Here is a 14,778-nt window from a genome sequence, read left to right as displayed (position 1 = left end):
AGTAAACAGTAATGTCTTGCATGTTTACACTGAAAATTCCCTCAGTTACATTAACAATTCTGCAACCTTGACTAGCCTACAACATCTGCTGTCTTCATTTTTTTCCCCTCAGGTAATTAAGACTGTGTAATACTATATAAAGTCTCTTTTAGTCCTTTAATATGTGAATTTCTGCTTGTTTAAGAGGGCTTCAGGAAAATATGATTTAGATCTGAATAGTCTATTTTCAGTCAGAAATGTTTGAGAGAGTAATTATGATTGAAAACATGTGTTTTACAGCTGCAGCTGCTTCAGCTGGAGGAACAGCAAACAATCTCGCAGGAGCCACGAACGGTCTATTTCGGCCGCTTGGTGCCCAGCCGCAGCAACAGCAACAGCAAACAAATAGTAGCCTACAATCCAATTCATTTTATGGCAGTAACTCTTTGACCAATAACTCCCAGAGCAGTTCCCTTTTTTCACATGGTCCTGGCCAACCAGGAAGCACATCTCTTGGCTTTGGAAGTAGTAGCTCTTTAGGAGCAGCTATCGGCTCTGCACTTGGTGGATTTGGCTCATCAGGTAGGTTGTTAACATAGTGAGGAAATTCTTTGAGACTTTTGTGTTAAGCAAAAAGCCATATCTGTATCCAGACATATTATATACACATACATTTCTAAAAATAATGCAAAAATAGGTTATTCAAGTGTAAAACAAATTATAGGGGAAGAAAAAGGTGTTTTTAAAATTCACTTGGGCTCTGTATACAAGATGCATTTTTGAAGAATATCCTGTAGTCATAGATTATCTCCAGAATACTTCTACGTATTGAGCACTGTACTCTGCCCCCAAAGTTTGTTACTGTTTTTAGTAAGCTTTTTTATTTTCAAGGAAGTCTTCATTCTGTGCTTAAAATAACAATTGATGATGTTTGAGATATTCATTCTTTTGTTGTAATTTTCATGTCAGGAAAATTCATAATTTTTTAAAAAATTAAATAGCATGTAACTTTCAAAATTTGATCTAAGTCCTGTGTTTCCATAACACTTTTTTTATAGGATTTATAAAACAGAAAGACTTAATACTCAAGAATAGTCCTTGTTAACTCTAGTAGGCTTAGTCTTAGAAATAGTTAAGTTAAATAGTTCTGTGCAAGTTCGAGGCCTTAAATTATTTCAACAGATGCTCCTAAATATTGTCAACCTGATTGTATTTAAAAAAAAAAAAATAAAAAAAATTAACACTGCCATCATTTTTCTGCTCTATAGCAGAAATTTCTTACTTGCAGTTTTTAAACATGCAAAGTAGGTTCTCTTATATTTCAGATTCGGTACTAGTGAGGGAAGCAAAATATCTTTTCTAAAGAATATTTCCTTTGGCTATTAATCTCTTAAGTTACAGCACTGAATTATTAGTAGTGGTATTAGTATTTCTTCAGCAGAGCATGTTTATAATCTTATGTACCTTGCAGATGGGTAGAAATTGGGGGAGATTTATGTACTCTTAACAATATTCCTTTCAACCAAATTAAATGCCTGAAGGGAAATAATAAAAAAAAATATAAATTAAATGTTGCAAGAAATGTAAAAAGTGAAGATTATTACAAGTTAGCTTAATATATGGAAAAACAGACGGAAAAACACACCCTGCAGTGTTAAAACATGATACCTGTTATTTGGTAACTAAGTGGAGGTGAATAATGACATCAAATATACTGTATACCAACACAGATTTTTCAGTGTTGTTTTTCGTAAAGTAATCTGGAGAATTATTTATCTTAACAAAACTAACTGCTGGGAAATCCAGAATCAAGTTTTACATTGATCCTCTCTAGTATCTGATATTAAAGAGTGGAGTAGGAGACTCTAAACATACCATCTTTAATTTTAAAAAAAAATTTAAAACCCAAAATGTAGAGGCTACTGAGTTGTGTAGGGTTTCTTAATTTTCCATAATACCACAGCAGGTTAAACTTATTTACAAAGTAATTGGGCTATCCAAGTGCTGTATTTTGTAATATAATTTGTCCTGAGCTACTTGCAGGATTTCAGTGAATTTTTGGCAGCTGTGTTTCACTCTAGGTACAGTTCCATTTCATTGATAGATAGTCATGATAAGTATGTTTGCATATTTAATGCAGTGCACCTATTTTAATTCTCTAGATAGAGTAGTTTTAAGTCATAAAAGTCTATCCAGCATTATCACAAGGACCTCCTCCATAGAATACAAATTTTAGTTGTGTATCTACTTAAGAAGAATCAGCATAGTTCTTTCTGGCACAGGAGATTAAGCATTTTTCTTGTAGTAAAGGTCAGTTCCAGAGCTTTGTCCAAAGCCTTCAGCATAGACAGCATATGCTGAAATCTTGCAGCAGTATTCTAGGTGATTTAATTAGTGTGGTAGTTTCCAGAGGGAAGCAGCAAGCCCATGCTTTTGCAGTTTGAGAAGTGCTGATGAAAGGTGCTATCTAAACCTGAAACATTTTTAGTAGTATCATTGGAATAAAAGTATATTGAAAGTGCCCTTCTGCCAAGTATAAATGGTACTTTCCATAATAGCCACTTAAAAAATGCTTCCTAATTTTTCTTATTTTTTTCAAGAGTTCCTGAGCTGTATGTATATTTGAATTGAATTACACAGATGAATACTTATACAAATGGTGTTAATGCATGTTGAGGCAAATTAAAAACAAGTTTAATTTTTTATCTGCCAAAGTTTCAGCTTCTTTGTAACTCCCCTCAGTGTGTTGTAAAGGTTGAATTTCAGTTAAAATATAGCCATGATGCAATACACATCTTGCCCTTATGTTTTCAGTTGTTGCAGGGGAAAAAAAAAAAAGGCTCTGCAAAAAATGCAAAGGTGAGCATGTTCTAGCTGAATGACTGAATAACAAAGTAAAAAACAGGAAGAAGCAAGCATATGATATAAATGGCTGTATATACTTTACAGTCTCTGCTCTTTTAATATAAAGTTATTCGTACTCCATTTTAAAAGTTTAGGTACATGATAAGTTACTGCAGCTTAACAGGTAGCTAAGAATTAGATCAACTACAGCAGCTTTCCAGATGCCTACTTCTGGCTCGTAACAAGTGTAAGTAATTGGATTAGCTTAAACAGTGGTGAAGAGGGGTAAACTAATTCAAATTATCTTCTAGGTTTTGTGAGCTTTGCTTGTGTGTGTGTGAAAATGCAGCTCAGCTGGTTCATGGTAACTTGTTAAGCTGCAGTAATTTAGCTGAGTAAGAAACCCTGAAAGAAAGCTGAAGTTTGCTTAGCTCTTTTTCATAGTTGGAAAAATAACAATCCATCATGTAGCATTGTATTAACATTCACATGGTCAACTAGCTGAGCCAGAACCTGTAGAGCAAGTCTCAAATCTTGAGATTTCTTTCAACTGTTGCCTTAATTTGCTCTTCTGATTTCTTATTCTCAAACTCCTTGTCTAGGTAGTCCAGTATCTTTTCCTTCTGGCTTCTCCTCTAGTCTTCCTTCCCAGTTTCCAGGCAACATTTATCTCCTGCTTCCCCTCCCCCTCCCAAATATGTTTCTGTTTCTGCTTGTACTGTGTGATGTTCCCATCATCAGCTTACTATTCCAGTCTTTTTGCCCCACAGTCACATACACCTTCTACAGCCTAACGTTTCTTCAGATCTGCTTTCTTTTCATCCTCAGTCCCACTGGTTTTGAAAGTGCTTGCCAGTTTTTCTTGCAGTCTCCTTGTTGGCTCCTTTGTCTGACCTTTCTCTCCTCCTGGTTCTGGTTTCTTCTTGGTTTTTTAGTTTTCTTTTTTTTTTTTTTTCCCCTGGTCTGTTTCTTTTGTTTGGCTTTTGTCTCCTCTGCATTTGAAGTAGAAAACTTCCTTTCCACACTGCCTGATGGCCCTTCCGAACACAAGGTGGAATCTTGGACAGCGATTTCAGAGTCCATTTTTGGCAAGGCACACAGAAGCCTAGAAGTTCAATTGCAGGGAAAACCTTTATCAGCCATCTCAGATGTGCCATATATGGACAGGAGTTTTAAGTTTTCAGCTATGAGTCTGTAGCAGATCTGTGCTGAACTTGTGTGAAGTGTGATTTTGCTAAGACTTTTAGCTCAAAAAGAGCATGAAAATAAAGGTCTCCTGTTGCTAGTATATTGGACTGAGTCCGTGAAAGCATTAACTTCTCAAATAATAGGTAGCTGGATTATTTTGGCAAGGATAAAGCATCTTTCCTTGCCTGTTTTTCTGAAATGGCAGTGTTTGGGCAGAATTTCTTTGAAAAATTTGGTCCAAGCAGGTACATGCCATGATAAGTATTAGCCAAGTTGATAATGTTATGAGAAAACAAATTAGTGTCTTAAAATGGGAAGTATCAGGTGACCTTTATATTGGGCCATGCTGCCAGCTTTAGGAGGAAGGTACCTGACATGGGTAAAGATTATGGAAGTATAAATTCTGACCTTTTCCTTTTTAAGTTGAAGAAGAAATCAGTGTTCCAAATTCAGCTTAAAAGTATCTTTGTTATCAAAAATACCCATAATCTTGGTTTTGTTTATGAGTATAATAATGTTCCAGTGTTTAAAATAAGCACTCTAGCTTAATATTTCACTAGTATGCAACAGATACTAGAATTTAACATTTCTAAAAACTTTTTATTGTTCTCCTAATTTATCCTAGACTGTTCATCGCCCTGCTGAATGATGCTGTGCAGGATAACCAGTCCTTCACTAATACACTGTTATCCAAAGCTTCTAGTCTAATTTGTCTTTCAGAAATACTGGTAGCAGTAGTATTACATTTTTATTTCTCACCCTAATTTTCCTATCTCTGCTCTGCTTTTCGTCTTCTTCTTAGCCTATTCCCTCTTTACAATATCTTTTCAAAACACTTCTTTGAGAACTATAATTCTTGTAGGGCATTTTAAGTAGTCATTTTTTTCCTACAGGTGAGGGGTTCACAAACAAGAGGAAGTTCAGAAACAGCTGAACAGCAACATAGATTATTTTCTGAAGCCTTAAACAACAGCAACAACAACAACCAATTGTCTCTAGCCTTTTTCCTAAAATCAAGTATCACTGTCTGACTTACAATTTATGGTGGAGAAAATTGTATCAAAGAGTTTAGTGGAAATATTTTTAGAATTATTTATTCTATAAAGTGACAGTGTAATCTAATCTCATAAATTCCATATTTGTCCCAAAGCCTGAAGCCAGGCAGTTAAAATAGACTACTGCAATATTACTGTGAGAAGTCTAGAATGAAATGTTGAAAGACACGGGCATTGGTGAAATTACTTATCAGTGGTATGTTTATACCCACTTAGATTTACTTAAAAGTATGTGTGGTTATCACAGTAATTGTCTTTGTCATAACGATTGCTGTAATTATTGTGATCGCATCTGTTATTGCCCAGCTGTAGTTGGGGATAGGTTTTATTCAGTTGACACTGTGTAATTAGGGTCTTTTTATTTCTTCTTCAGTTGGCAGTTCTGCAAGTAGTAGTGCCACAAGGAGAGATTCTCTATCTACTAGCTCTGACTTGTACAAAAGATCTAGTAGCAGCCTAGCACCCATAGGGCAGCCATTTTACAATAGTCTGGGATTTTCCTCCTCTCCAAGTCCAATAGGCATGCCTCTGCCAAGCCAAACGCCAGGACATTCACTTACGCCACCGCCATCACTTTCATCACATGGATCCTCATCCAGTTTGCATTTAGGTAAAAAAAACAAAAACAAAAAACCAAAAAAACACTTTTTGTTTGTATGTGTGTATGTATTTCTATGTGTAAAATATATGTTGCATAAGAGATGTCACATTACCTTTGCTGTTAAACAGTTTTGTAACGAAGAGGGGCCATTCCTGAAAGGGGAAGAGCATGCCTAAATGCTCATTGATTTGACAGTGGAGGGCACTCAACTTTTTGCAGTATCGGGCCAACAACTGATTTTTCTTCCCTTGCAGAAGCCCGATAGAGAGCCCAGTAAGACTTACTGATCCTTTTTTTATTATGTTTCTACAGTATGACAAGCAAAGGTGCATTATTTTTGTTTCTACTTCAGTGTATTACCACTTCAAGGACGTTTTAAGATGATACAGTGTTTAACAGTGAAGTGACTTTCACTACTGCCCCTTACTATGTTCAAGTACAAAAGTGAGCAAAGCTCTCCATGTAAAATGTATTGAAAGGTGATTTTTGATCAGTAAGCCTACTACCTCATGGCCCAGGTGCTTTGCCAGGAAGACAGTATCACCAGGTGGTGGAAAAAAAAGAAAACACATTTGTGAAAGAAGTAGCAAAGGCTTTGTCAGTGATGGCTCTCTGTTATCGGATGTATTTTTTAAGGAATTATGATAGTAATCTTTTAGAAAAATTTTGAGCTACTTAGATGACATGGGAGCGCAACCTTTTTACAAAAAATTAAAAATAAAATAAAATAAAAAAAAACTAAAGCAACCCCACCACAGCCTACGGTATATTTAGAAGATAATGCCTCTACCCTGAGGTTACTTGATAAACTTTCCCTTTTTTTGCTGCAAATATTTGTAGTCATTTAATTTGGATGCTAAAATCATACAATGAAACTGGATGTATTTTCAAGATTGCGTTGCCTGTTGCTCCAGTAACTATTCAGTGCACAGTTTTGTGCATGCAGTAGGCAACCTAATCCCCTGTACTTCTGTTAGTGCAAATAAAACAGGAAAAAATTTAAAAGTGCCTACCAAAATACACTTTAAGTGAGAAATGTGTGAGTGATATGTATTAGAAGGTTAAAAGTAATTTAAATATATTACATCTACAGTTCAGTATCCCCTTCACGGTTAAGTGCTGAATACCCGAAGTAAAACTGGGCAAGGGGATGTTTCAGCACGTTTTATTTTTTTTTACTTACCTTTTTTCCTTTTTCAGGTCTACAAAGTGCACCTTTGGGCTGAGACCAAGCATGGAAAGTTTCAGCCCAAATGGAGGCTTTTGAGAAAGTTCTGAACATCTGACAATGGGGTTATGATGGAAATCTTTTTCTTTCTTTCTTTTCGAAGTACTCTCACAATAGTTTTCATATTACTGAAAACTATACTTAAACCAAATTTTGGAAGGCATTATCTAAAATTCAAAACATTTGAAGTTTTGTGTTGTTTCACATTTGATAAATGTTAAAAGACTTTTTTCAGTTCTGACAAAATAAGCTGCGATCGGTATAGAGGATTACCTCTATCACCAGAAATTGTTAAATACTGATTTTAATCCATTTTGGACTGTTTGGCAGTGTGAACTAAGCATAATAGTTTGTTAAAATCATGTACTAGATCAGTGTGTAAAGGCCAGAACGTACAGTTGTACTCTGAAAATTGACACAACCTTGTTGGCTTCCATGTGTACTGCCTCTTCATCTTCCAAATGAAGTGGACCTTGATTACGGGTAAATTTTTGCTACCTTACCAAATCAATCTGAAATTTGGAAATTTTAGTCTTTTGGATTTTTGCTTTCACAAAAATGCAGTGATTTTTTTTTTTTTAGCATTTCCTGCACTCTTCCCCATGTCATATCTTTGTGCAGTTACATCCAAGGTACGCAATCGCAAAAAGTTGAAGACTACTTCTGCAGTTAATTGTTTGTCCTGTTAAATTTATTCCGGTGTGTTCATCAACCACTCTTGGAAGCATTTGTTTTGTTCTCACATATAAAAAATACAAATAAAAAGGCAAAGCTTTCTCACCAAAAGAAGTTACACCTGAAATCAAACAGGGAGTATGTTTTAAGAAGGGTATGATTATCACAGTCACTTTTCAGAGTAGAACAACATTGTAAGTTCATGTCTGCATGCAGTTTTCATTGGTATTCTGATAATGCCTGTCAAATGCAGCTCGCCCTCCACCTTCAAAACTTGTTCTGCCTGCTTATATCAACAGGTTCAGCTAAGTTTAACTCCTGTTTTAAAATGGGCATCAAGCTCGGTTGCTCCTGTTTCAGCCACCAGAATACTAGAGCACAATACTGGGAAAGGGTGCATGGTTTTATAACCCCTTTGTCAGACACTGCTGCAATTCGTAACTTAAAAGACCAGTTTCCCTTTTACAAGAAATGAATGATATTTTACTGTTTTTATCTTTTCTCACAAACTCTTATTCAACACCCTAAAATAGGAATGTGCTAATTACTTTGTTCTAGTGTCAGTTTTCCTGGATTTGTCAAGCTGTCTGTAACTGCTTCTTTGCTGTAATCAGTTGGAGCAGTAAGGTCATGAATTTGAACTACCCTTTCACTCCCAGGGACAAAAAAAACTGCAAGAGGAGGTATTTTTTCCTATGTTATAAAAAATCCTTTTAGATTGGTAGTGCTTACTCTGTTTGGTACATTGCAGCATTTTAATGGTTTGGCGTAGAGTAAGATCTGGGCTTTTGGAGGAATTACTTTCTATGCGTTGCTAGCCAAGCTTGTTAGTAGTTTAGACTGATATTTTATCTTTGGAAGTGGTCATTCTGGGTAAGGGTAAAGGCCCCTTGGCAAGACAGTATGGGGAACTCGCATTGCCTCTGCTGTGTACCTACTCTGTAGGGCTTTGGTAAACCAGGCATAATAAGCACTTACATTGATTAATAAAATATACATATATATGCATAAACGTGTACATATATATGTGTAATTCTGTTTTCCGTGTGAAGATTAAATTTTTAGCTGAGGATGAGATGGAAGCTACTTTTTTACAGATGAACAAGTACTTTGTAGAAGTCAAGTTTAAAGTGTTTATATACTCATGTATTTTACTAGAAAATAATACTGCTGACTGGTTTAAACAACAGTTACTGTGCAGTAAATCTGGTTTATGTCTTGGTTGGAAACAATCGAAGAAATACTTTGGTAGTAAGTACTAACAGACTAATGCTCTCAAATGTGCCTAGACCTAGTTTTTAATATTTTTTTCATGTTCTCCTTTACATTAAATATGCTATCCATGTTAAGGAGTTAGTAATTTAACATGCTTTGTGTCCTTGAAGCTTAGTAAGGCTCTGTTTTAGATGGTCTATATCCCCTTTATACCTCTGTGCCTCTTCTTCCCTATACACTAGTCACAGGGATTTAGGTTCAATTAAACTGTAAAACAACTTAATATTATTCATTGCATTGGAGATCTTTTACGAGATCAGAAGTGATAGCGAAGTGATTATCTGAAGAATGAGCTGCACACTTTATTCCCCAACGGTTTGTAATTGTGCGGCTATACTGATGCCTGATAACAGTCTTTTAAAACTTCAGTGTTTGCACTGAAACTTCAGTTTAGACTAGGTGCTTTATTCAGTTGAGTATGTTCCCCAAATAATTTATAAGACCTAGGCTGTTACCTTTCTAGTTTGGAATCGGATCTGTAAAGCAAAGTGTCCTGAGTTCTTGAAGACCGTGCGAGTATGGTAGGCTAACCAGGAGGATTTGGATAACTAGAATTCAGTCTTCATTTTTAAGCTGTTCACACTCAAAGTTTTCAGGAAGAAGATCAGGTGTCCTTGATGTCCACACTAATGCTTTGGTGGTTTTGGACTGAGAAAATGATCAGTACAATATTTAAGAAAATAGTCTATTGTATACAAGATCATATCTGCATATAATAAGTACCTATGACAATATGCTTTTATTTGGGGGTTTTTACTATTTTTCAGATTTGCAGAGTTGCCACTGAGCTGTAACACTGCTGCTGTAATAAAAGGTTCCGTGAGAAGAGAAGCTAATTATCTATTAAATTACTGGTTTTTATAATAATATCCAGGGGTTTACAAGGTTAAGCTTTCTGTGTGCTTTTGAAGTTTGCCGGGTTCTTGTAGGCACAATGGATATGTTTTCAGCCTTCCTGTATTACGATCCTGCTTAACGTGATTGTCTGAAGTAGTTTCACAGGCTAGACAGGAGTTCTCCCAGTTGTAGCATAGTCATCTTACAAGTCTTAAAAAGGGATGGTTCCCAAATTAGACTGAAAAAAGCCTTGATAATCCTGAGTGTGAAATGTATACATGCAGTTCTACTACACATATGTAGCAGAGTTGTTGAAACCTACCAAGTTTCTTAATTTCGGTTTTAATTGCTGGATAAGTTGTCGCATTTAATTTACACTTACATGAAGGCTTAGTTTAAAAAAAACCTAAACAACAAAAAACCACCAAAAAACCCCTACCTGAAACTGCAGTTTGTGAGCATGTAATCAAAACTACCCTATTAGTTTGTGGCACAGAATTGAGCATGTGATCAGTGGAGCAATAGAGATGCTAAAAGAGGAAAGTAGCCTAGAAGACTTCCTTTTAAACGGGCTTTGCTGCCCTCTCGTGGCATTAAATAGTATTAGTACACGGCATTTACAGGGAAGCTAGGATTTCATTCATATATTTAAATAATCTAGATGAGAAATACTATAATTACAGATGCATAACTTTTTGTTATTTAGAAGGCCATTCCTGGAAGAGAAATTACTGTAGAGCATCACTCTACATACTGCTTCACCTGCAGAATGTTGGGTTCCTTTTTTCTTTTTGTCTGTCAGTATCATGTCACTGTCGGCTCTTTTCTGGAAATGGTGATTGTCAACGGAAACTAAAAATGATAGGTAAAAAGAACCTGATTTTTCTGGCTGTAAAGAATTAAGAGGCTTTAATTTAAAAGAAAACCTAGTAGTTTTTAAAAGGTGTTGTGGGGCATAAAGTATTTACTGATCCTTTACTGATTCCTACCACTGAATTTTGAAAACTAATTGTAAAATAAATACTAATTATTTCTATTTCAGGGCATAATCCTATACAGTGCAATAAATGTGATGCTTGATGTGTCTTGCAGAGCACTAACATCTCAGATTCTGGTATTGCAGTTTGACCTTTCAAAAAGATACTTTACCATTAGTACACTATCAGCCCACTGTAACACTGTTGTTGCCTAGCCTTATAAATACTTGGAACTAAAAGAAGGCTTGGCTGGGGCACTGTCAGCTGATTCTTCTTTTTTTCTTTTTCTTTTTTTTAAAAAAAATGATTAATTTTGTAATAGAGCACCATTCAAACAGCACATACTGCAATTTGTTTTAAATTCAAGTGTAGATATTTCTTCTGTTGACTTTGAAAGGGCTTTCAGTTACTGTGTTACTTTCTGGATAGGGAAACTGAAAATGCTTTCCTTTTCCAATTCATACTCAATAACTTTAGGGAGTTTTTGAGGGTTTTGTTTTGTTGGTTTTTTTAAGTAGTAGAGTTGAAGTTTCTAGGTTGGAATTGTCTTTTGAATATTTCTGCTTGTATTATAGTAGCAGTATCCCTTTAAAAATCATACTGTAGTTGAGAAAGTCGCTTTGTTTGCATGCCGCTTATGATAATCGCTGCCTGTTGTAAAGTGGAGGGGGAGGCCTGCTGGAGGAGTTCAGAGTGGCATAAACTGATTAGAGAGCAATATATGAGGAGAAATTCACAGGACTGTGAGATGGTGATAGCTGTAGTTGGAATCACTAGCAAAAATGAATAGGACCTAAACACAGGAAGGCAATTCAGTTCTTGGAAAATAAGGAAAAACAAAGTGTAGTGAGAGTGATGAATGTTTTTGCAGCAAGGGAAGGAGTTCATGTTTCTAAAAGGAACTTGAGTTTGATGTATGTTTGTTTGTTTTAGAATTAGAGTAGTGCATTCTTAGTTCCCTGGTTTGAAATTTGACATACTTAATGCTTACAAGAGGTACCAGCTTGAAAGCCTGGGATGCTGAAGTCATCAAATATCCTGCAGAACAGGTACAGCATGACAAGAAGGCATCATGTGTGCCTCCCCAAAAATGCCCTTTCACACTATTAAGTTGGAAAGGTGCCTCAGTAGGGACTGAAGGGTAGTTCAGATTTCATGGTCTATTTTGAAACAATTGGCTAACTTTGAGACTACTAATGGCTATAACTCAGTATTACTTGTGAAGTGGAAATCTGCCCACTAAGCTAAGGCCCACCCAATTCTAAAGTTTCTGTAAGTCTGAGCAGGTGCTTACTTTACCTGCTTTGTTATATTCTTCTAATAACATTTCTTTTCCTGGTGCCCTTCACAAAAAAAATTAAAATGAGGAGGAGAATGGTTTTTTATTTATTGGAAGATAAAGCTGTGTAACTCCTCCAGACATAATGAGGTAAATATAAATAACAAGATCACACTGTTGTTTTCTTTGGCTCCAGGGTGTATCTGTAGTTCTAGTACACTTACTGTTTTGCTGTTGCCTGTTTTCCTTATGGCTTTTACTGACAGAACTGCTTCCTTGTAGGAGGACTGACAAATGGTAGTGGTCGCTATATTTCTGCAGCACCTGGAGCCGAAGCAAAGTATCGCAGTGCGGCAAGTACCTCCAGTCTTTTTAGCTCCACCAGTCAGCTCTTCCCTCCTTCACGCCTTCGTTACAGTAGGTCTGATATTATGCCTTCTGGACGTAGTCGATTGCTGGAAGATTTCAGAAACAATCGTTTCCCTAATCTTCAACTAAGAGACCTTGTTGGACATATTGTTGAATTTTCCCAAGACCAGCATGGTTCTAGGTAATTATTATAGTAAAGTTAATGACTTAATAATATTTTACTGCTTTGATATTGTTACATTAACATCAAACATTTGAATGAGCTGCTAGTCATCTTAATACAAAGCATGCCATTAATTGGAGCACATGCTCTTACACCAACCTTTTTCTTCTCTAGGAAATTTCATTATAAAAGTAGGATAAATTTAGCTGCTTGTAGAAGTTCTCAGTGTAGAAATAGCCTCATAACTAGACTTGTAAACTCTAGTATTTAAGTATCAAAAAGGCGTTGATTAAGAAAACAAAATACCTAGCATCTGGAATCTAAAACCATTTTTCAGCAATACATCATCAGGTACTTAGATAATGTTATTCTTTTCATCTTTAATGCTTTTCAAATGAAAGTTTTAAAGTATAATTTTGCTAAAATGTATCCTTTTATATGCAAAGGCACTACTTTCATTTTAATAAGTTCTATAAATGTTGAATACTTGCTTTAGAGTTTTGAGGTGTCTCATTGAAACAGCATTTGAGAGGTTTTCCTGTTGTTTATGTAAAGCATATTATACCTTTTTTTTTTTTGCACTTAGATTTATACAGCAAAAGCTGGAGCGAGCTACTCCAGCTGAGCGCCAGATGGTATTTAATGAGATCCTGCAAGCAGCATATCAATTGATGACTGATGTGTTTGGAAACTATGTAATACAGAAGTTCTTTGAGGTAAGCATAACACTAAGTGTATGAACAGAAATGCAAATGAAATGCTGTAAAATCTGATTAAATTTAACTGTTTTTTTTCTTAACATCATAGCAGAATTCTACTGGACTTCTACCACAGAACCCAAACATATAACACTGCACATGTGTGTTCTGTTCTGTATTCCGTTTTTTTTTTCGTAACAGGCACAGTTTTTCTTTACGCTGGTGGTGCATATGTCAGTGAATATTAGTGAATGTACAGGCTGCACGCTCAGGCTTTGCGTAATTTTAGCGTAATTTACAGAGACTTTCAGCAGATGATGGGAGACACAAAGATTTGAAGGATACTTTATGCTGGTTACTGTATCTTGATAAAGAGTGGGTCTGGAAAATGCTCTTGCACTCAAGTAAATAGCTGTGTGAACTTCATCCAGTACTGTATATGAAGAAACTCACATAAAATTTATTGAGGTGGAATAAGTTTGAGGAAGGGATGTCATAAGATACACTCAATATTACTAAAAATAGTGTTTAAAATACCTTTTTTTTTTGTTAACAACTATGGGGTTTGAAAAAAAAAAAAAAGCCTTATTAGAGAGTGACAAAATTTAACTTACAGAGAGAAGAAGAACCAATACCTGTGTCCTGGAAAAAGTTATGTGTAGGAAAGGTATCTAGCATGGTGTACTTTAAATCAAGGATCATATCAAAGTATCTGGGTGGATAGAAGGTGAAGCCGGAAAATGTCCAGTAAGAAATCAGATGGTTGCTGTAAACAGGAATGTAGTTTTTAACGAGTAATCTACAAAACAATGTGCTCACTTTTTTTTACTTGATATTCTTTTTTACAAATAAAAAAAATCTTCTGAAAAGCATGGCTGATATATGGTGTGTAAAATCTTGATCTTGGTCAGTTATCATCAATTGCTAGGTTTTTTCCATAATGTTAGGTTGGATGGATACATAGATAATCATTGTCAGTTGAGTGTTTTCATCTTAATTCTGCAGAAGAGTTCTCATGAAAAAAGTGCACTAGGCCTTAGGTGTAGTAAAGGATTTAGTTCATTATTTTAGTAGGAAGGTGAAGTTGTTTGAGCTTTCTTCAGAGCCTTAGGTGACTACAGGTGTGGGGTTTGACAGTTCTCAGCAGTGCTGCATGAATGTTGCTGGTGCCACCCAGCTGATTGTTCAGGGTCATCACTTCTTTGTGGTCTCTTGTACTGTACCAACTCAGGAGCTTGTGTGTGGGATCTGGGAACAGGGTTATGTGTATTATTATGAAGCTTGACTGGCTTCTACTCTGCTCAACGTGGAGCAGCACAGAAGGTTGTAGTAGCCCTGTGGTGGGAATAATATGGGCAGGAAGTAGTTACTGCTGAAAACCATTGGTTGAATTATACTTTAATACAGCCAGTGTACAAAATAGTTTTGATTTTGCTCTGCAAAGCGCAAGTATTTTTAGATTTCCCAGAGTGCCCATGGTAAGAATGATTAAGTCACGTGAAGTTACCAAGAAGCTACTTCAGGGATTGAAATCTTTCCCCTCCTCACTTCCTGTTACAGCTTGCTTACTGTATACAAGATGTAAGATAACGCTGATCCATACAAATTTG

General features: G+C 35.9%; 1 protein-coding gene across 10 annotated transcripts in view; it reads left to right on the top strand.

Moving 5' to 3' along the window:
- Window positions 1–14,778, top strand: part of PUM2 (pumilio RNA binding family member 2) — a 77,239-nt gene that overhangs the window by 53,748 nt on the left and 8,713 nt on the right. For 8 of the 10 annotated variants that reach the window (XM_049819292.1, XM_049819291.1, XM_049819290.1 and 5 more), the window contains exons 12-15: window positions 280–561; window positions 5,440–5,676; window positions 12,221–12,488; window positions 13,057–13,186. In XM_049819292.1, the coding sequence (XP_049675249.1) occupies window positions 280–561; window positions 5,440–5,676; window positions 12,221–12,488; window positions 13,057–13,186 (917 nt within the window). The remainder of the gene's footprint in view (window positions 1–279; window positions 562–5,439; window positions 5,677–12,220; window positions 12,489–13,056; window positions 13,187–14,778) is intronic. The other 2 variants (XM_049819293.1, XM_049819294.1) reach the window with 1 other exon arrangement.

The sequence above is a fragment of the Accipiter gentilis genome, chromosome 16, assembly GCF_929443795.1.
Source record: "Accipiter gentilis chromosome 16, bAccGen1.1, whole genome shotgun sequence".
Lineage (NCBI taxonomy): Eukaryota > Metazoa > Chordata > Aves > Accipitriformes > Accipitridae > Astur > Astur gentilis.
Note: the sequence above shows the minus strand (reverse complement) of the source record. Positions and strands in the feature narration are given on the sequence as shown.